General features: G+C 37.9%; 1 protein-coding gene across 1 annotated transcript in view; it reads right to left on the reverse strand.

Annotated features, from left to right (window-relative positions):
- The window catches only part of Dph6 (diphthamine biosynthesis 6), a 117,724-nt gene extending 95,146 nt beyond the window's left edge, over positions 1–22,578 (reverse strand). Inside the window, exons 1-3 of the mRNA XM_051144348.1 lie at positions 22,466–22,578; positions 19,144–19,238; positions 15,985–16,178 (exon numbers count right to left, since the gene is read on the reverse strand). Coding sequence (XP_051000305.1) covers positions 15,985–16,178; positions 19,144–19,238; positions 22,466–22,488 — 312 coding nt within the window. The 5' untranslated portion in view covers positions 22,489–22,578. The remainder of the gene's footprint in view (positions 1–15,984; positions 16,179–19,143; positions 19,239–22,465) is intronic.
- Positions 22,579–22,912: the final 334 nt, after the last annotated feature.

The following is a 22,912-nucleotide window of genomic DNA, read 5'->3' on the forward strand; positions in this document are numbered from 1 at the left end:
GTTTAAATGTAAAAGCAAAAGTTGCCAGACATTTTGTTGTAGAGGAGAGGGAGAAGATAGAGGTTATTCCTTTTGATTGTAGCTAAAGTCTCATTCAAAGGTTTTCCTGTAAAATACACTGGGGGGAAAAAATCAGTCTATGACTATAATGAGGGAAAACATTAGGCACTAAAAATTTCATTTATCTCCTTAAAAAACTGTAACCTTTTATCAAAAACTGCAATTTAAGAGAAATTGTACCAATCAATGGCCTTATGGGTTGAAAGACAGTGACATATAATTAGCATATGGGTCTTTATGGAAATTGCTTATAGGAAAAGGCCACAAGGAAGCTGCTCTTCAAACAGTGGCTGGAGGCCATTTCAGTGGTTTCAGAGCCAAGAGTGGGCTAAGCAGCATAAAAATCTTCATGAGGAAGAAAACGGGTGTTTGAGGGTTTCTCTTTGATTTGTCCACATCTTTTATTGACATCCAAGGGGATGACTTTGAGCTGACTTTTCCCCAAAGTTAGTTCATTAGAGAGGCAGCAGCTTCCACAGCGCATCATGGACACTGTAAATGATTATGATGTTCTGATGTGCCTCAGTGAGCTCTGCATAGCAAGTGTGTCATGGCTTCTTTATAGGTCTTTTCACACAATAGCTCATACTCTTTATATTCTCCTACAAAAGATTAAGTCCTCTAAGCTCAATTCATATAACTTTCAAAAGAAATTCCTTAAGGTTCTTTCCCAATGAATTAATTAATAGAAATATACTGCTTCAATATTAAAGACATGTATTTAAATTCTAAAATAACATGGAACAATACAGTTCACTGAGAGAGAGAGAGAGAGAGAGAGAGAGAGAGAGAGAGAGAATATAAAAAATTATGAGATTATGACCTTTGCAGTCTTTGGAGTCAACCTTCTGCATCTCCTTTGAAAATAGTCCAAGCATCAGTATACTCACATAAAACAGTTGAGATGAAATACTAATGACATAGTTCTTAGAAAGCTGAATTATATACTGAAAGAATCTAAAGGAGACTCAAGAGGGACAAAATCCATAGGCAATGAATGACAAGGATAAATTCAAGCCAATCTATAGTATAAATATGCCCTCTTTAAATCTTCTCCCACAATTTGAATAACTACCATTCTTTTCTCTTCTGTATAATTTATTACTAAAGGTAACAAGTATTTCTATATGTTCACTTACAACAGCTATTTAATATTACTATTTCAGTGGGATGCTGTATGCAATAAAATAAAATGATTCTATAGAACTTTAATGGATTATTTTAAGAGTTAAGGAATAAAGGAGAAAGACCTGAGACTGACATGAAAGTGACAGGATAAGGAAAATTGAAACCTAATTAATCTAGTATCTTTGCTTTAGAAACCTCAAAAGACATCCCCCAGCTCAGCAGTTAAGTGCTGTTTTTAAACAAAATCTCAAACATTTAATTTTACCAATAAAGATTCAGGAGCCAGATGCTGGGATGAAAGCCTGCTAGCTCAGAGAGGCAGAGGAAGCACCCAGCTGACATCCCTACTCAGCTGATGTCGCAGGAGAAAAAAGCCCCCTCCTCTCCATCCTGTCTTAAAAACCCCTCAAACTTAATGTCCCTCCTTTCTACTTCTTGTGTGTTTCTCTGTCCTCCTGGCTTCCTCTCACTCTTTGTTTTTTTTCCTATGTTCACTCCCTGTCAACTGGTGGCCTGCTCCACCTCTTGACCTAGGGTTAACTTTATTTAGCTCTTGGATTAAAAGTTGTGCTAGGGTTGAGCCATATCACAACTACTTGTTTACAATAAACAGAAAGTTCTTGGGTTAAAGGTCTAGGCTTAGCTCTACCACACAGAAACAAGAAGCACTTTTTTCTAGTTCACAATCTCAGGATTCACAATATGATCAAATAGCTAGCAACAGTTTAGTGCAGTGCCTGCTCTTCCAGATGACTGTGGTTCAATTCCAAGCACCTACATGGCAGCTCACAACCATCTGTGACTCTAGTTCTAAAGGACCCAACACTGTGCTCTGGCTTCTACAGGTATTTCATGCATGTTGTACAAGGATATGTGTGAAGGCAAAACATTCATATATATAAAATAACAAAAAATGTGTAAAGAGGCATTTATCCATGTTCTCATAGTAGATAGACAAGACAGAAGGAAAGATGCATCCACATTTTGCAGACAAAATGACTAAATTCAAGAGGAACAGAGTTCAATGTAATATATCTTCTAGTCCATGACTTCGGATGAGTCTCAGAGGAAAAAAAAAATGCTACAACTCCACCCTTTCAAGTTATGTAGAGTCTTAATTACACAGAAACTCACAATATATTTTAAAGCAACATTATAAGTCAATATAGATTATGTATGACAAAGATAGACAGTGGAATGTGAGGGTTTGGCAAGAAGATGCTTTATCCATTGTCAAGGGTAATCAAAGAAGCTCTCACCATGATATAATTCAAAGCTGGAATAGGACATAGAGTAGTTCTGTCTTAAATACAGCACTGTTCAATATGGACCACATGGGGCCAACAACAACTGTTCTGACAACAGGAGGAACAGAAATTCAATGTCCAGGAATATGGCTAAGGATCAAAGTTAATTTGAAGTTATTTTGTAGGGATCCTAACCAACACAGTAGCAAAGACGATTATGACTGGAGAGAGAAATGTGACTAGCCACACTTAAGAAAAATGAACTTCACAGGAGTTTGTAGAATAAATTATAGTCAGTAAACCACAAGCGAGATAACACAAATACAGCACAAAGGCAGCAATTCTTTTACAGGCCTAAAGCCAGGGTCTATCTATTATGATGCCCAAGAGTTACAAAACCTGTTGACTCCTTATTTTTGTTTGATTTTAACTGTGAATAACTTTTATATGTAATTACAATAGTAATTTGAACTGTGTTATTATGACAAAATACATTACTATCAAGCACTTTGCATCTTTTTGAGAATTTACACAATTTGTTTTTAAAAAACAAAGGCAAACTGTTTTAGGTAATATATATTTAAAATGCTTCTATTAAGAAATTGTTAAATATTCAATTAAAAGAATTGATAAAAAATGTTAGCATTAACTTCAGTAAGTGAATCCAGTAAATGAAGCAGATTGTAAAGCATGCTTCCTAAGATTAGGGAGAAAACAGAAGGTCATAAAATTTAGGAGTACAATATTTATAATACATGGCTATGTAATTGATTTTGATCATGAATATTACCCAGTAAAAGCTGTGCAAGTTAGCTATGGGACTGAACATTTGAGATATCCTTATATAAGCTTCTTGTCACTACTGAAACACCATCCAAGAGCTTTATTGATCCCCTTCAAATTACACCCATCATTTCTGTGATTGCTGTTTGCCTAGTAATATATATAGCCTTCCAGCTAGCCTGACATCTTCATTTGCAGCCTGAATTTACCTATTGAATTGCATTTCTCTAATCTCTACTTGCATTGTTACCAGCTCAGCCAGACAACTCTGAAGTTAACTTATAACTCTATAACTGTCTGCAATTCTTTGTGCAACCCCTTGAGGGTAGTGGCTTATAGTACTCAAAAAGTTAGCCAGATCAACTGAGAAACACAGAGATAAGAAATAAAAGACATATGAATGGAAAGGGAGAAGTGAAATTATCCCTATCAGCAAGTGGCATAATATTATATACAGAAAAAACTAGTTTCTACCAGAAAACTCTTCAAAACTGGTAAATTCATCATGTTACAAGATACAAATATCAATATATAAAACATTACCATTTTTATATAATAAGATTGCCAAGAAAGAAAAAAAGAAGCTTATTTACAAAGGCTATAACAAATACTTAGAAATAAATTGAATCAAGTAAGCAAAAGACTTTTAAAATGAAAATTATAAAATACTGAAAGAAGAAACTAAACTTCACACATATAATGCAAGGAACTCTCATATACATGAATTATAAAAATAATATTTTTAAATGTCCATACTAGGTAAAGCAAATGATTAAAGTAAATGAAATTCTCATGAAAATACCATCTTCTCCTCATCTTCAACTTCATATGAAAGTATTAATCACCTTGGACAAGCAAAAAAAAAAATAATCTAGCAAAAACTGTCAAAGCTGGACACCACGTCATACTTGATTTCAAAAAACAATGTCAACACAGTAACCCAAAAGCTTTTGCAGTGTCATTAAAACATAACAAACCTACAGGAGACCACAATGCTAAGAAGTAAGTCCATTCATCTATGTAGCACTGAGTCTTATCTAAGGCACTACAAACATAGACTGGAGAAAGAACAGTTTCTTCAATAAATGGTGCAGGGAAAAGAGAAAAGCCATGTGGAGATTAAACTTGACCCCTATCTCTCACCATGGGCAATAAATAACTCAAAATGTATCAAGCAGCTAAGTTTCATTAAAAGCAACCATGAAACTACTAGACAAGAACACAAGAAAACACTCAAGACATTATTAAAGGCTATTTTGTTTTTTGTTTTTTTTTTTATAACAAAAGTGAAAATAGACTAATAGAATTACAATAAAAGGTCATAGTGGAAGGCTTCTTTCTCCACAGCAAAATAAACAACAAGGTAAAACAACAGCCAGAATGAAGGAAAACACTGGTCAACAGATCACCTGACCAAGGGTTAACAGCTAATATGACTGGGTGATGGTAGTATTCACCATTTTGAAGGCAAAGGTAGGTGGATCTCTATGAGTTTGAGGCCAGCCTCATCTACAGAGTGAATTCCAGGACAGCCAGAACTACACACAGAAGCCTTGTCTTAAAAAAAACCAACCAAACAAACAAACACACCAAAACCAAAACCAAAGCAAAACAAACAAAAATCAAAAACAAAAAAGAAACTCAAAAATGTATCATCAAACTCAAAAATATCTATTCTAGATCTTTCTCAAAAGAAATAAAATATTGCCAGCAACTATATGAAAAAGAGTTCACTAACTATCAAAGAAATGTTAAATAAAACTATAAATGACACTTCATACCTCAGTCAAAATAGCTATTACTAAAAATTGCTGTGGGGATATGGAGAAAAAAATGAAACTCTCACACATTGTTGGTAAAAATGGAAATGAGTATAGCTATTGTAGAAAAAATATAGAAGCTACTCTAAAAATTTAAGTTAGTTTAGGCCTAGTAGTGCAGGTCTATATAATTCTACACACTTAGGAGACAGTAGAAGGAGGGTTGCAAATTTCAAGCCTGCGTAGGCCACAGGGTAAACTGAAGTCTGGCCTGGGCAACTTGGTAAAGCCATGTCTTAAAATAAAAAGTGAAGAAGAGCTGGAGATACAGCAGCACACATAAGGCTCTGTATTTTTTCCAAAGCACAAATACAAGTGACGCATGTGGAGCTATTCTGTGATCTGTACACCCAATGGGAACTTTACAGGAAACGAAGCCGATGATTTTCTCTTGAGCACTCTGTACTTTCTCATGTCAACATAGGACAGAGATTCTATTAACTCATCTCTTGTCAAAAATCGTACTCAATATATAATTGCTATTTTAGCCTACCTTATGATTTTTTTCTGATTGATCATGTTCCTAAGTAAAAAGGCCAACACAAAACGATCATTTTAAGGGCTAGAGTATGTGCTCCTTTACAAAAGACTTCAGTCCATTTCTCAGATACAAAGACAGGCAGCTCACACTCATCTCTAACTCCAGCACACGGGGATCCAACTACTCCGCCTTCATGAAAACCTTCAGCCATATGAACATACCACCCCCCCCCCACACATATATACACACACACACCAAAATCAGTATATTTTAAGAAGATCATTATAGCTATGATTATGTTGTGTGACAATTAATAAAGCCCTGTACTTGAAAAGTAGTCTAAGGACATCAACAAAAGAATAAAGCAAACTACTCAGCTATTAAAAACAAGAAATTCCTGAAATTTGTGGATAAATGGATTGAGCTAGAAATGATCATAATGAGTGAGTTAACCCAGAAGCAGAAAGAATCAAATGGTATATACTCACTTATATCTGCATACTAGCCCAAGGGGCATGTCCCATGAAAGCCTTCACTTACCAGGAAACTGGGACAGAGGGGAAGGCATCCTATTGGGACTCTAAATGAGAGACGCATGGGAGAATAGCAAAGTAGAAGGATCCAGAGGGTCCTAGAAACCTACAAGTAGAACAATATGATAGGCAGATTTGGGCCCAGGGGTCCCGCTCAAACTAAGGCACCAGTCAAGGACAATACAGGAGGTAAACTTTAAACCCCTTCCCAGATCTAGCCAATGGTCAGAATATTCTCCACAGTTGAGTGGAGAGTGGGGTATGACTTTCTCACGTACTCTGGTGCCTCACATTTGACCATGTCCCCTGGAGGGGGAGACCTGGTGGCACTCAGAGGAAGGACAGCTGCTGGCCAAGAAGAGACTTGATACCCTATGAGAATATACAGGGGAGGTAATCCCCCTCAGGAACAGTCATAGGGGAGGGGAATAATGGGAAAATGGGGGAGGGGAGGAATGGGAGGATACAAGGGATGGGATAAACATTGAGATGTAACAAGAATAAATTAATAAAAATGCAAAAAAAAAAAAAGAATAAAGCAAACTTTACTTATAAGTCTTAGTAATGTGTTCTTAGTCATTTAATTGAGAACACCACAATGACAGGATAAACTACATGTGGAATAAAAGGAAAAGACTAGAGGATAGAAACATAAATCTACCATTTAGATGACACAATTTTGAAGCAGAGATCCAAAAAAGGTTTCTTTGAAAATAAGTGGTGACATAGTCAGGGAAAGGGCAATAAAGTCAACGGGACAGAGTCTCCAGAGGGTGGAAAACGTAAGAAAGAAATACAAGGAATAAAGTCAACTAGTCAATCTGAGAGGGTGGAAATTCTGGATGAGGAAAACATAGAAAGAATATATAGTTAAGGTTCACAAACAATATGTAGACACTGTGAGCAATACCAATTGGAGACAGTCCACAGTTGAGGATACATAATGAATGTCTCAAAATGAAGGAGTCTTATTTTGTAGTTTTCAGATAAATCATACAGGTGAAAAGTCTGAGCCAGGCAGTGGTGGTGCATGCCTTTAATTCCAGCATTTGGGAGGCGGTGGCAGACGCAGACAGAATTCTTGAGTTCAAGGTCAGCCTGGTCTACAGAGTGAGCTCCAGTACAGCCATGGCTACACAAAGAAACCTTATCTCAGAGAGAGGGGGGGGAGGGTGGTATGGGGAGAAGGAGAAGCAGGAAGAGGAAGGTAGGAGGAGAAGGGAGGAGGAAGGAAGCTCTAATAACTGAAAAATGTCATCCAACATTTATTTCCCAAGCAGATCTACCATCTTGTATTTCCTTATACACATCTGGCTTTATCATCTGAAAAGGCCAAATACTGTACAGCCTTAATAAAGCTGCCCCTGGGAGTGAAGTGCCACTGGTCAGCTATAATGCCAACACTTCCTGTTCAGAGTCCAGAGTCAATACTGGAAACATGTTTATTGTGCCAAGGGACCAGGTTTAATGTCCAGTATCTTGGGGATTGACAGGGCTTGAGACAAGTTGTGCAGCTCTAGGAGCCAGGAGCAATCTGTACAGGGCTATGTGCCTGTTTAATTAGCACTATGTCTGGGTCCTCCCTACAAATCTTGAAGCCATATTACATGTTTTCCCCCACTTCAAACACTCTGGATTTACCTCAAAGTCACTCATGTTTCTAGATTATCTCCTCACAGGATCTAAACTGAAAACACTCACAAAGTAGCTTTTAACTATAAGCAGGTTGTCTAACAAAGATATTCTGAAAAAGTGTCTGCTCAGCATTTGTACAAAATATTCTGCAGCTGGAAATTCTCTTAGTACAGATAATAATTGCACTGAAAGTTCTAGAATGCCTAATTTACAAAGCTTCACCACAATACTATTGTGGCACTCCTGCATTAGAAAAATCATGAATTTTTTTTAAAAATTGGTATTTATTTAACTTATCTACTCTTTCAACATTCTTTATGAGCCTGTGTATGCCAAAAACCTTTCCTGGATACTTATGATACAAAGGTAAAAGAGAGCACTGTATATCACATTGAAGGTCTCACAGTCCAGCAGCAATTATAGTCGTGTAAGTGATCACAGTAGCATGCTCAGGGGAAGTTAAATAGACAAGCTGCCACAAGGGATATAGAAATTTACAGAATATTTCACAAAGGATGAAGATGAAGTTCCTTAGGACAACAAATAAATATAAAAAATAGACAGGTTAAAGATATGGGAATTTAAAAATACCTAAATTAAAAAAATAAAAATAAACAAAAAAATAAAAATAATGAAAAAATAGCTAAATTAAGACGGTTATTGATGATAATTTGATCAGAGAGGTTTATATGGGAATGACAGGATCAGAGTAGCAGGACAGCATGGACTTTCAGTCAGGTTTCTTAGCAATAGATAGCTTAAGCTTGCACACAAACTAGGAGACAACAGCGTATTAAAAGAGCTGGATGGAACACAGGTGGGTGACACCTTATGAGACTGCTGCATAATACGGATGGATAAGCACCTATGAGAAGAATAAAGTCAAAGGGTCAGATTTATACTTTGGGTCTTGGCAACAGGCTGTAGAGATCTAATGGTAGTAGCTGAGGGAAAGGGAGAACTTAGAAAATATTCAAGTGTGGTAGTGAGACTTGGGTTTGAACTTGAATGGTGGGTACGTTTTACAAAGAAGGAAATAAAAAAAAAAAAAACTAAAAAGCTTTTACAGAAATTCTGTATGTTTTGAACTTGCTAAGTTCGCCATGTTTACAGGAAGTCATGAATAACTAATTATGAAAATCTCAGATGGCACATTCAAAGCTTGAAGCCAATGATTAATGCTTTAAATACATACAGAAGAAAGAAGGGAAGATAATGGAAGAAGGGATGAAAGAGCAGTGGGGAAAGAGGCCATAAAATCAGAGAAAGAGTCAAGAAAGAATCACCTAGCATGGTTCTCAAAGTTGTCCATATCTGGAACCTATTAAATTCTGGAAACCTGCTGCTCTGTGTGCCCTTTCATAGCCTTCTGCCGGCAAGAACCTAATTTAAATTGAAGATCCATCATTTCATTATGCGTGACAAACAATAACAGAATTCAATGATCATTTCTCTACCTCTTATTGCAGAAATGGCTGGTCTAGGCGTGCTTTTCCCCTTTAAGCTACTTATGATGACTAGAACCTTTTCTAGGAGAACTGAACCAATAACCTCTCACTGTAAGAGTCCTGATTGAATAGTCAACAGAGGTTAGAAAGAGAAACAGGAAACAACAACAATAAAAAGAACAAGACAAAACAAAACACTGTCTTTGGTTATCTAATTAAGTCCCATATTTTTACTTGTTGCTAAATTAACATTTACAGTATTTTCAGTAAATTATATTTTATTTAAAAGTGACTAAACAGGAAAGACAAAGCAACAACTGAACATTGCTCATTACTAAATGAAAGCTTCCAGTGCTGGGAATGGGTTACAGCTAATTAAATTGTTGGTCAAAAGTGCCCATAGGAACCCTCAAAAAACCCAAGGTGCTGTCAAACCATTAGTTAATCTCAATAAACTAAGTAAACTAAGGCCCTACTATTAAAGACAAGAACTAAACAACTCATTGAACATGAAGAAGTCAAGTTGGTGGCTACCTAGAATTTTACCCCTATGGATTAGTGGTCATGGTACTTGGAGGCACTCTGCATGCTACAAAAGGAGAAAGGCATACACCAATGTAAAAACAAACCCTTCATCTACAATGACCTGCCTGTAAGATATGCTAGTACAACAGTGACACAAAGCTGGTGGGAGTAACCAACAGATATCTGATTGGATTTAAGACTCACTCCATAAAATTGATCCCATTTCAATACTGTTCAAGATGCCAAGAACCTGAGATGACATAGGTCAGGGGCCTAGGGAAACAAAACAAAACAAAACAAAAACAAACAAACAAACAAAAAAGAAAGACTGCTGTTCTGCTTGAGGAATGTAGCCATAAACTGACTACTAATGACATTCTAATGTATTCACAGCTCAGTCTCGTGTCAACTACCATCCGAAAAACTTCCTCCTCAGGGTTGAAGAGATGGTTCAGTAGAGAGAACACTGGCTGCTCTTCCAGAGGACTGGTGTTCAACTCCCAGCATAAACACAGCAGTGCATAGCTCTCTTTGACTCAACTTCCAGGAGATCTGATACCCTCACACAGACATGCATGTTGGCAAAACACCAACGCATATAGAATAAAATAATTCATTAAAATTTTTTAAAAAAGAAAAGCTTCCTCCTACAGTAGATGGATGAGAACTAATTAGATACCCCCGGATATATGGTGTGCAGAGAGTGAAAGACATTGGAACATTCAGTCATACTAAATGCAAGGTCTCCATCAAATCCCTTCACTCAGGGATCCGGAAACCTTGCTGTAAGGATTGGGATCATAAGAGTCAGAGGGGAGGGAGGGGACAGAGGATGCCAAGGAAACCAACAAAGCCTTCTAAACACAGCAAGACAGACCCATATATGAACTCACAGAACTGTGGCAGCATACACAGCACCTGTGCCAGATGGAGTCCCAGTGCTGAGAGAAGAATTAGACACATGTACATCTTCATCCCTAACCCAGAAGCCATCTCCAATTTAAAAAAAAAAAAAAAAAAAACACTCATAAATGAAACAACAGCTCTCTCCAGCAGTCCCTCTGGGGGACCACTTCTAACAGCAGGCCCCATGCTCAACAGTAGATGTCCAACAAAAACTAACTCGATGGCAAATGGCATTTTTTATAGTTCTTTTCCTTTTTCTTTACAGATCCTTTTTGTATATATTATGGTTTCCAGTTTTGTGTTTTTATGGGATTCCTGTGTGTGCTAGCATGTGTGTCTCTCTGTCTATGTGTCTCTCATGTTTTTTCTTTGGCTCTTATTCTTCTTTTGTTTTGTCCTATTCTAGTTAGTTTGTTTTTGTTTTGTCTTATTTTATTCCATTACTTTTCTTCAGATTCCTGTTTGTTTTCTAAGAAGAGACAGAGAAGGTGTGGCTTTGTGTGGAAGGGGAGGTGGAGAGGATCTCGGGAGTTAGAGAAGGAGAACAGTAATCAAAATATATTTATGAAAAATATATTTTGTATAAAAAATAAAATGGAAGTTCTTTCCCTGATAATAAATAAATTCTCAGAGAATATAACACAACAGGTAACATTCTCTAAAAGCAAACCTGAAGGTATTTGAGTTTTGTATTGTACTTTACAAAATAAAAGAAAAAACAGTATTTATTTGTTAGACTTCTTTAAACGTAACTATCCCATTTTGGGAATACAAAGCAGCTATTCATTAATTAGCATGTTTAAATTATAGTGCACACTAAAGAACTGAAGGTAGTATCGAGTTGAGATGCCTATGAGAAAAGAAATAACAAGAGTGTCAATGGTTCAAAAAGGGAAACAGAAACTCAAAGTTCAAGTTACAGAAGCATGTTAAATATAATCCATTAGGATAAGCAAACATAGGTTTCCGGATCCTGAAATTCTATTAAAATGAAACAAAGTTACAATGTCTCATAAGAACAAAATGGAGCTATCAGAGCTAGAATATCTCAACTTCTTACTTGAATCAGAAAACAGATGAAATAATGACAACTGATGAGCCAACAGAGGATTCTGTTTCTTCTCTGCTGTTGCCTGGAAGAGAACAAGACTAAGGAGCCAGGTGAGGCCACATTATCTTTAATTCCAGTTCACATGAGTCTGGGAAATCTAAAACCAAGATATTCACAGTCAGCTTTTCTTTCTTATTCTTACACAACACAAAAGAGACCCCAAAAATAGTAATCTTTTAGGGAGCAACAGAAAGTGTTAAAAATCCCTTACTTATGCTTTAAGAACTTGTAGAGAGGGTGAAGCTAATATAAAAATAGAAAATCATCTATATGAAAAAATATCAAATAACATTCTTCACTCCTGGAGACACACTATTTTTTAAAAAATCAACACAAACTGGATTACAGAAGCATTCTCACCTAGACTACAACCAAGAGACAGGAGGAGGGCTGGAGAGATGTCTCAGAGGTTAAGAGTACTGTCTGCTTTTCCAGAGGTTCTGAGTTCAATTCCCAGCAACTGTATGGTGATTCACAACCATCTATAAAGAGGTCTGGTGCCCTCTTCTGGCAGGCAGGCACACATGCAGGTGGCCCACTGTATACATAATAAATAAATCTTAAAAAAAAAAAAAAGAACAAAAAATTTGAAACTTAAAAAAAAAAAAAAAAAAGACAGGAGGAGCTTGGGGCATGGCGAGCAGGTATAGTGCTTCATGATGACAATGAGGATTCAAGTTCTGCCTGAGTTCAGATGTCCAGAGTGTAGGTAAACAGCCAGCTACAGCAGCACTACTCTCCGTGCTGGGGATGTAGAAAAGGAAGATTATTGGAGCTCGCTAGCCAGGGACTCTATATTTTGTCTAGTGAGTGAGCTCTGGGCCAAGTCAGAGATTCTGTGTCAGAAATAAGGTAAAGAAGCCATTGAAGAAGACACCTAAGATCAACCTCTGCGTTACACATGCAAGCCTGCATGCACATGCAGCAGAAACAGATACAGACACACAGAGACAAACACAGATACACACACAGACACACAGACACACAGACACACACACACACACACACACACACACACCCCAAAGAGATAGGAATAGGAGGTCATGCCCATTCTGGTCCACCAAGGTACATCTTGTCTTTACAAATGACACAGATATGAAATATATTTGAGAAAATACAAGTTAGATAAAGATTCAGTCGACAAGGTGTAATTTCTGACCAGGCATTAAGTGGGTAAAGGGAGTATGAAGAAAAATCAAAAAGAGCAAATTATCAAACAAATAATGAAAGAGAACTCCCAGAACCATCCTTACACTCTACGTCTACTGGCTCTGCTTTTTTTTTTTTTCTGCCAAATTTGACATTAAGTATTTCCCTTTCTAAATAAATAAATAAATAAATAAAAGGGAAAGGGTTATTAAATGTCTGTGTCTTATAGTCATACATTTCTCCTGGCAAGTAGAGGAGCTCACTTTCTACCAACCACCATTGGCTCTGTTCTGTTACGACTAAGTCATTTCTAATCCAGTCACTACAGGTAGAGGAACACCCTGTAGTCAATGGTTTTCATTTAGACTATGAGGTTGTAAGAAGAGACAAGCTTTCAAAGAGATTTTCTGTCACTAACTAATTATGGAAGAGTTACAGGAAAAGCATTTGTTAGTGATCAGTAAAACATGTGGGGCAAAATATAAAGTATAAGAATTTGAAAGGACTGCCATCAAGAAGTTTCTTAAAGAGTCCACTGAATTGGGGATAATGGGACGACATATGTAAAACTTACAAAAGTATAATGTGTTAGGAATAAACAATGAAAACAAAATTAAGTACAGGGGCTTCCACTACTGTATTAGCACTCAAAAGATTAAAATACATTTTTTGTTTGTTTGTTTTTGTTTTTTGTGTGTTTTGTTTTGGGGTTTTTAAATTTAATTTAATTTTTTTAAATTTTTTTTTTCTTTTTTTGCTTAGAGCAAGTTAAGACAAACTTGGAAAATTATAGCGTTTCTCAGTTACTTTTTTGTCCGTAATTACTCAGTTACTCATTAGAATCCTTGTACTGGGGTTTCACAAATGGATTTAACTCTAAAAGCCTAGCTATACAGCTTCTTTCATAAAAGTAATATATTTCTGATATTGATGTCTTTAAAATATCCTATAGTAAAATTAATATTTTTACACAGGAAAAGAAGGAACTATTTAGTCCCAGACAACTTGATAACATCTCTTTCAACTATAGTTATAATTATCATGTATGAAATTCCAAAGCAGAAGTTGTCAAGATTTAACATTAGCATTAATTTATGTCATAATTGACGGTTACTATGAAGATAATGGCAAAGCATCCATTTCTCCAAAGACAGCACAGAGAGAAAGGGGATTTCTTCTTAATTACTACTAATCTGCTCACTTTTAATTAAACTGATTAGTAATTTATTATCGTCCCCATGCCTGGATGGCTGTTATTATCACAGGGTTTCTCCAAAGTTACCACGTTTGTGATTTTTAAGCAATCCAATTATTTCTAGTGCAAATCCCACCATTTTGTAATATTGATTTATATTGAAATGTTAATATTCAGTTTCACTGTATTCTGAAGAATAAATGTGAAAACACAACATCTGTATTTAGTTTCTGCATCTTCAAGTGTGCACTGTTCACTGCACCTTTCCTGAGAGACAACCACTGGGCGCAAAAGTCTCTCCCTCCCCCCTTCTTAGGAAGACACAGTAGTTAGAGGGAACACAGGGCTTCCAACGACAGCTTCCGCAAAGCATTCACTTTGTATGCTCTGGGACTGAATAGCAAGGTACAAAACAATAGCTCCCTGTGCTTCTTTTTAAGAAAAAAAAAAATGCTCTGACATACAAAATAGAAACTGTTTTAATCAAGTGACTTAAAACATACTTAGGTATCTTTTCTTATTCAAAATTATTAAGCAGTATAAAGCTTTGATTAATATCAATTATTTGAGATTAGGAAACGTTCACTACAAAACTTGGGCGCAGGTTCACCTTCCCTAAGGAGTAAAGAAATGCAATGGTACAGGAAAGGACAGAACATTTTCTTTCTTTCCCCTGTAAAAATACTAAGATATTCAGTACACCCTGACAAGTTCCCTATCAGTATGCCTTATATGAACTCTGTGTAGCTGCTGAATAAACACTTGTATTTAGGGATGAATACCAAAGTAGCTGAATATGAAGTAGTTGATTATTAATGAGAATGAGAGAATGATTGTTCAATATAATCTCCATTAACATTTACTAAGGGTAGTTTCTACTAGACAGATGAGCCCACGTTTCTCCCCAAAATTTTGTGTGCTGAAACTATTCATGAATGAATGATGGACAACAAAGTAATACATCCAGTGGCATATTTAATTCATAAGTCTGGCAGATTTATTCAGAGCTCAGCATCTGACTTCCTTCCTTCTGGTGTCCAGTCTGCCAACCATAACCATATCTGAGAGAGCTCACTGACCATCACTAACCATCACATGCAGTACATTCTTTGGCTGGCTCCTGCGATCAGGTGCTATCACCTTGACATCCCTACACTCCTTCTTATGGCACTCTTCAACATTAGCCATGTTCTTTATCTGTTCCTTGTCTTACTCTTGTGATACAAAGTGTAAATGGTCTGGGCATGGTGCGCACACCTTTAATCCCAGCACTCGGGAGGCAGAGGCCTGCAGATCGCTGTGAGTTCGAGGCCAGCCTGGTCTACAAAGTAAGTATAGGATAGCCAAGGCTACACAGAGAAACCACGTCTCGAAAAACAAAACAAAACAAAACAACAAAAAAAGGTAATCTAAGGACTCATCAATTTGTTCAGTAGGGATTCCAAACAAATTTGTTAAAGAAGAGTGAGTGTTATTTTTCTAATACCCTGAAGAAAGAGAAATATCATTTGACAAGGGAGCTGGAGAAATGGCTAGGCAGTTACGTGCACTGGTACTTGGCACCCACATGCTGGTTTACAGCCATTTTTAACTCTAGTTCAAAGGAATCTAATTCCCTTTCCTGGCTTCTGTAGGTGCCAGGTACATATATGAACATACATGCAGACAAAACACACATAAAATAAAATAAAATTTAAAAAAACTGAAAAAAATCACATGACAAGCCTACATGCAAATCTATACCCAAAGTCTTCTTTTTACATAATCTAATATAAAGGCATACTAACAAGTTTTTTGTTACATTCTATCCCCCAAAATAAAATAATTATTTCAAAAAATAAATAAAATAAAATATTCTTTCAAAGAATAGCTGGGCTATGAACAATTGCAAATTATTTAATATTGAATAACTCAATAAATAAAAGTTACAAAGTTCAAAAGGATAAAAAGTTACTCTACATACCTTAATGAGTTTCAATAGTTCATAGAGATCTTCAACCTCATCACCATCACATTTGGTATACATCCTTCCTGTTTCTAAGCTCCTTCCTTTGATGGTTCTGCGGTACAGGGGCAGAGCCATTGCTTCAGCATACAGGTCAATGGCATGGTGACCCACTGTCTGATACATGTAGCTATCCAGTTCATCTGACTCCACTGTAATAGTTAAAGTAGAAATGATTAGTAAGACAGAGTAGAACAAACAGACTTTAAGAAGGAGCTTTTACTACTTGAAGAATAGTCAACACTAAGTTTAAAAACGTCCCATATCTTCCTGCATTGATTGGTGCAATAATATGTAAGCATTGCCCATTTTTCCATTGCTAAATTTAATTCACACTAGTCATCTGTGCTTATAGTTATCTACAGAATTACATTTATATTTTAAAAATTATATATATTCAAAGATAAGAGTAATGCATCCAATAAATTATTAATTTTCACTCAGGTTACTCAAAGTCATCTAGACTTTTTGGGTTTTTTGTTTGTTTTTCAAGTCAGGGTGTCCTAGGCTTGCTTTGTAGACCAGGCTGGCCTTGAACTCAACAGAGATTTGCCTGCCTCTGCCTTTCCGAGTGCTGGGATCACAGGCATGAACCACACATCCAGTGCCATCTAGACTTTCAATAAAAATTTTAAAATAAATATCTGCTTACTAAGGGATACATATTTAGCAGAAAAAGTTAGATATATTTGGTATGTTTTAAATCAATACATCAAGAAAGCAGATGCATGTAAATTTAACGTTTGTAGAACAGTTGCAAATATGTTTGGAAACATGATGACTGAATCTAATCAATGATACAATTACCAACTGTCTTCAAGTTCCACACATAGCATTATGAGTAAAGCATTCATTACAGCATTATTTGTAATAGATTAAGAACTATATTATAGTCATAGAATAAAATGGTATGCATTTTCCAAAGTATGTTCTCCAAAATACAAACCCCCTAAGATATTAATATTTAAAAGATGGGGGAAGAGATTACAGATCAAATAAGTTTTAAAGTATATAGGTAAATTATTCTGAAGAAATGGCTTTATTGAAAATTTTCATAGACTAATATAGTTTCAGTTCCTCCAGTAACAGGACAGTGTATGAGTGACCTCTCAAATGATCCGCATACCACTTACATTTCATACAGGAAAGATCAGGATAAATGACACTGAGAGTAATATTTAGTGCTACTTAAACTGTATATATTATGTTAAGTTTCAAAATAATAGACTGAAAAATAATTTTGACAGACACATATGTCCATGTATATTTTCAAATATGGAAACACTCTATAAAAGGGAATGAATAACTGTGTAAATATCCTTCAATAATCAGTAGCATCATCCTGAGCTATGTCATTTTGGCTCATCAGATTTGCCCACAGCTGCCTGGCTTCCTACAAAGCAATACTCACACCATCACTATAAGTCCATTCCTCACCCCAGCATGAAACAGAGACTCCTCAAATCACCCTAAAACTTCACTCTACCTTCGTCCCATGGTAGAGTAAGTCTTAATATATTTTTACTAAAGGATATTGTCCAAATCGATATATTGAAAGAAACTTTAGCATCATAGGAAGAAACGTCCTAAAATTAGTATAAATACTAAACATTGTAATGGCTTCAAAAGCCGACATGTTTTCATTAGGGCTCCGTGTAGTCCCTACCACAATATAACTTCACTAGTGGAAGCTACACAGCGGCGACTGGTGTGAGAGTAAACAGAACCAAAAGGCTCTGCTGTGGCCTAAAGCACTTCCTATAACACACCACAAAAGCTCCTACTACAGGCTTAAAGGGACGGTTCTGTCAATGATATGACAACTGCACACTATTCTCATTGATGGGAGCAAATTCTTTCCCAGAGTACCTTCTGAAAACCCATACTGTGAAAAGCGTGATTAAGTTGTGAATGTATTACACACAGCTTTGCTCGTCAGTGGAGCCATGCATTCCTCAGTGAGAGTGAGGTTGCTTTCAGTGCATTTAAAGAGAAAAAAAAAAAAATTCAGTAACTCATTCAACAGTTCCAACATCCTGCTGCTGACTTTAAGTCAATATTATTAAACCCTGTCCGTCTACTGGCCCATAACAATCTATGCTCTTTTACACCAATTACCGAGCATCAGGTGATAGTCCCTGATTTTTAATTCATAATATTCTAATTGCATTTATCATTGAATTTTTCATATAACAATATTCTAATAAATGTTCCCATTCTATTAGTAAGTATAATTTAAACAATATACTTGCTTTTCATTTTACTCTTCTGCCAGCAAAACGAACACATGGGAGATTATACAATAACGATCTTGTATGCAATAAACTAATAACTCATGGTGAAAGCTAGACACAAGAAATCCAAGGGAGGGAAAATACTTTATATGTACACTGTACATTCTATGAACATACACACGTACACTCTTTTACACCTGGTAATTATCAAGACCTGAAAGGATTCATTCACCCAACTTGATGCAAAGGATGGACAGGGTCTCCATTACAGCACACTTGGTAAGGGGGTTGGCTGCTTCTGTACAATAAAAGCTGCAGCAGTCCTACCATCTTCAAAGACTTTTCTCATATTCTAAGTTAGAACTACAGTCCTTCTCAAAAAACTCGTACTTCTAAAACCTAGCTCACTCATCACCAGAGTCCAGAATAAAATCCTAAAGTATACACTTACCTCCACGTCTTTGTAAGCCAGTCCCTTTCTTCCTGTAAAATACTACCAGTTTCCATCTGTGTACATCACTTTCAAAGTTATTCAAACACACCAAAGTAAAGCGGCTAACTCAAATGAGCTCAGTACTCACTGGCCTGCCGATAAACTGTGAGCGAGCTTCAGCACTGACGAGCTGACAAGTACTCAGCACTCACAACGAAGTCTGAGTTACCGCATCTCCCTCTCAAGAGGCTCATAAGCTATTGGAGGGTGCAAAGGGAAGCCTTCTATGCTTCACTACATTTCAGATACCTACTGGCATCTTTCTAATAGTAGTATCCAAATATCATAAACTAAGAACAAATGGGGCATCAGGCTGTTTCTTACTGACCTGCTATAATGAAGTTGAGTTGCAACTGTTTAGACAATGGTCCAAAAAAGTCATGTACCTACCTTGGTTTTCATCCGGTCTTAAATTTGCTAGTGCAACAATGTGATGCCCTGCAGCAATGCACTGCATCATGTTGTAACAGCTGTCCTTCCCACCACTGGAAAACACGTCAGTGGGAAGAAGGGGATGAATGTCAGGCTCCTGATCGCCATTAAGCACAGAATCAACAGACATCAAAATCAAGCACATTATTACTCTGCTTTTCAGACTCCATGAAGGACTGTTTCACAATTGCAGTGCAGCAAGACGCACATTTAAAAAGAGGAAGAAAACTGAGTACATGAATCTGAATGTCTAAGGTTGCTGCTTCTGGGAATTTATGAAATCACATGCCTTTACAATACAGAAGTTCTAAACAAGATATATTTCCGACAGTGGCTTTATGCAAGATAAAGAAAAGTGCTGTACACATAATTTATTCAAAATGATACCCTAGTTAAACACTTATTTCATATATTCCTTAGATGGAAGTTTTTAATTCAAAAAATCTAGGGGCTACATAGATGTCTCAGTGGTTAAGAGCATTGGCTCCTCTTCCAGAGGACTTGGCTTCAATCCCAAGCACTCGCACGGCAGCTCACAACCATCTAAAACTCCAGTTCCAGGGCATCCAATACCCTTTTCTGGCTCCCACAAGCACGTGGTGTGCAGATATACATGCATGCACGCAGATAAACATTTTTTTAATCTGTTCCAACTACATGAAACCAAACTGTTGGCTACCAATCTCCATCAAAGGATGATATTAAATATCTAAATGAAAATTGTGTAATAGACTGTGATATACTTGCTTCTAAAGTCTATACAATGAAAATACAAATGCTGACACACATCGATAGGCAATCACTAGTATACTTAACACCTTAGCCATCACTGTCTAGACAACTTCACTGCAGATTCCTCCAGAGGAAGAGAATGCAAGGGGTAAGGAATATATATTAAAAAGCCCAGGATTCCTCTTTTCAGATATGCCATAGGTCCGTCTTCATAACTATTGGATTCTATTACTATGTTTCCTCAAAACAAGAAACAAACAAGCAAAGTCTTATATGTTAAAGATTTAAGGGTGAATCATTACTTAAATACGTCAACTCTTTAAGTGTGGTTTCAAAGTATTTCCCAAGCTGTGTTCTCTAGAACATGGAGTACTGGAGTACTCGGGGAGGGGGGGGGAAGCTTTCAAGGTTAAAGAATCACAAAGATGCTATTGACTCTCCTCTCTTCTTACAACTCCACAGGCAGCGAAGTACAGTCAGCCCTTCTGTCAACCCTGCTGTGGATTTCACATCTATGGGTTCAGCCCCTTATAAATCAAGATTGGTTCAGGGGCAGACATCTGTACTGAACATGTTAACTATTTTCTTGTTAATTCACTAAATGATACGATATAACAGCTATTAATGTAGCATTATATATTATACGCATCATGCCATCTAAAGACAGCTTAAAGCATATGGGAGGGCGGATGTAGGGTCTACATATCATTTTAAACAGAGACTTGGTAACTAAGGATTTGGGTATCCATGAGGGTCCTGAAAGCACTCTCCCATGAGTACCTGGGAACACTGTACCTGCCTTCTGTACTTAGCAGCTTTGTGGAGTTATCAGAAGATAGTAACATCATTAGCATCGTTCAGATTCTTTGACCTTGAAAGCTCATCCCCCCTTTGAGTACTTCATTATATTTCCTTAAAATGGCATGGAATTTACCAGAACTGGCATTTCCTGTCACTACAGAGATACTGAAATATGGCTTATTAAGAGTCTCTAATTAAAAAAAAAAAAAAAAACACTTTCAACTAGCATCAGTTACCTTGGTCATTAAACAAAAATGTTTGTGTATGCTTCATTGTGCTAGCACAAAGGGATTGTAGCAATGTAATGGAACTCACACTTTTCTGGGCTCTAAATCTCAAGAACCAATGTATTTGAGGGCTTTAAACTTTGTCTCTAAGACCCACCCCATGGAGAGGTCTGACCACTGTCACTATTAATGATACTCTGCTGTGCTTGTAGACAGGAGTCTAGCATAACTGTTTTTCTGAGAGGTTTCATCTGGCAGCTGATAGGAGACAGATGCAGAGACCCAAGGCCAAGCAATGGGCCAAGCTCCGGGAGTTCTGTGGAAGAGTGGGAGAAAGGATGGAGGGAGCCAAGAGGTCAAGATAACAAAAGAACCTATGGAGTTATCTAACCTGGGCCCATCGGTTTGAACCACCAATTAAAGAGCTTGCATGGACTGAACCTAGACACCCCACCTATACATATGTAACAATTGTGCAGCTTAGTCATCCTGTGGGTCTCCTAACAACAAGAGCAGGGACTGTCTCTGAACCTGTTTTCTACTGCTGGGTTACTTTGCCCTAGCTGGGCTGTCTTGTCACTCTCTAGTGGGAGAGGATGTGCTTAGTTCTGTCATAACTTGAGATACCAAGGCGGACTGGTACCAATTGGGGGCCTCCCCTTCCCTGGGAGGAAGGAGAGGGAGAATGGTATGAGGGGTGTTGGGGGTGGAACTGGAAGGAGGGGGGGGTTGAGATCCAGATGTAAAGTAATTAAATAAATAAATGGAAGGGGGAAAAAACTTTGTAATATTGCTAGCATGTCTCTTTGTCATTTCACCATATGGGCTAGGTATGCTTATTGGCTGTGGTACCTTGGACTTCTAAATAAGTTACTGTAGACTTCAAACTACTTTTGTAAGTACAGATCAGTAGGGCAAATACTTGGGCTCCAAAGCAATGACATCAATTACATCTGGTATAAAACTAGCACAGTTACAACTCCACCAGGAGGGGAATATACGTCAGCAGCTTGAGTTCCATTGCAGGTATTTAACACATATGAGCCAAGCAATCTCAAGCCATCTAGGGACCCAAGGCCATCCCTGCCAAGCTAGGCATGTGGGATGTGAGGTGAGAGTTGGGGTAGCATTTCTGGGAGGGGTCAGGCCAGAGATAGCCTAGGGGAGAGATCTCTAAGATTGAAGGAAACTAGAGGGCAAAAAATGGAAACAAGTTAATGAAATTAATAGCATCTCTCAAAGTTCAGAGCAATTAAAAATCCAACAGGCGTGGTGAGCATGCGCCCAGGGTCGAGAACCCTGGCAGCAACGCAGTTCGCCTTTGCCTAGAACGCCAGAGAGGAGGCGCCTGCCAGGACCAGAGGGCCGAGAACAGCAGATCGCCCCGCCTCTTCCGGTAGCCGGGTCAGCAACCCGCCCACGCGGCTCCCTGAGAAGCCGCTTCTGAGGCGTTTTACAATGGCCTAGTCAGGACTTGGCCTTGCCCAGGAACAGGGACGTGGCGCCCCCCTTCTCATTACCTGATCAGAGCCGCGACCCTCATGCTGGGCACAGTGCGCGTGCGTGTTGTATACACAGACGCCAGGCCCGGTCCGGTCCCGTGGCGGCTCGACTGAAAAGCGCGGGTCCTTGCACGGGTGTCTGCTGTGCTGCCTGTCCGCGACCAAGCGTACTGCCCCTTCAGCACTTTGCTGAACACCCGGACCTAGAGGGTGGGTCGTCTCAGCACCTATTTCCTGCTACCTGGAGATACAGGTCCGGGAGCGGCGGGAGCCAGAGGAGGTGGCGCGTGGTGGTGGTGGTGGGGGCGGCATAGGGGCGCGGGCGGAAGGTTAGGCATAGCCTAACCACCTAAGTAAGGGCAGTGACGCTCCAGGGGAAAGGGCACAGTCCTTGTTAAGCTGCTTGAGGGTGCTGGGATTGCCTGGGTAGCCGGTTCAAAGTCAAAGGCACAAATGCTGACCTTT

Source organism: Acomys russatus, chromosome 4 (assembly GCF_903995435.1).
Source record: "Acomys russatus chromosome 4, mAcoRus1.1, whole genome shotgun sequence".
NCBI classification, from domain to species: Eukaryota; Metazoa; Chordata; class Mammalia; order Rodentia; family Muridae; genus Acomys; species Acomys russatus.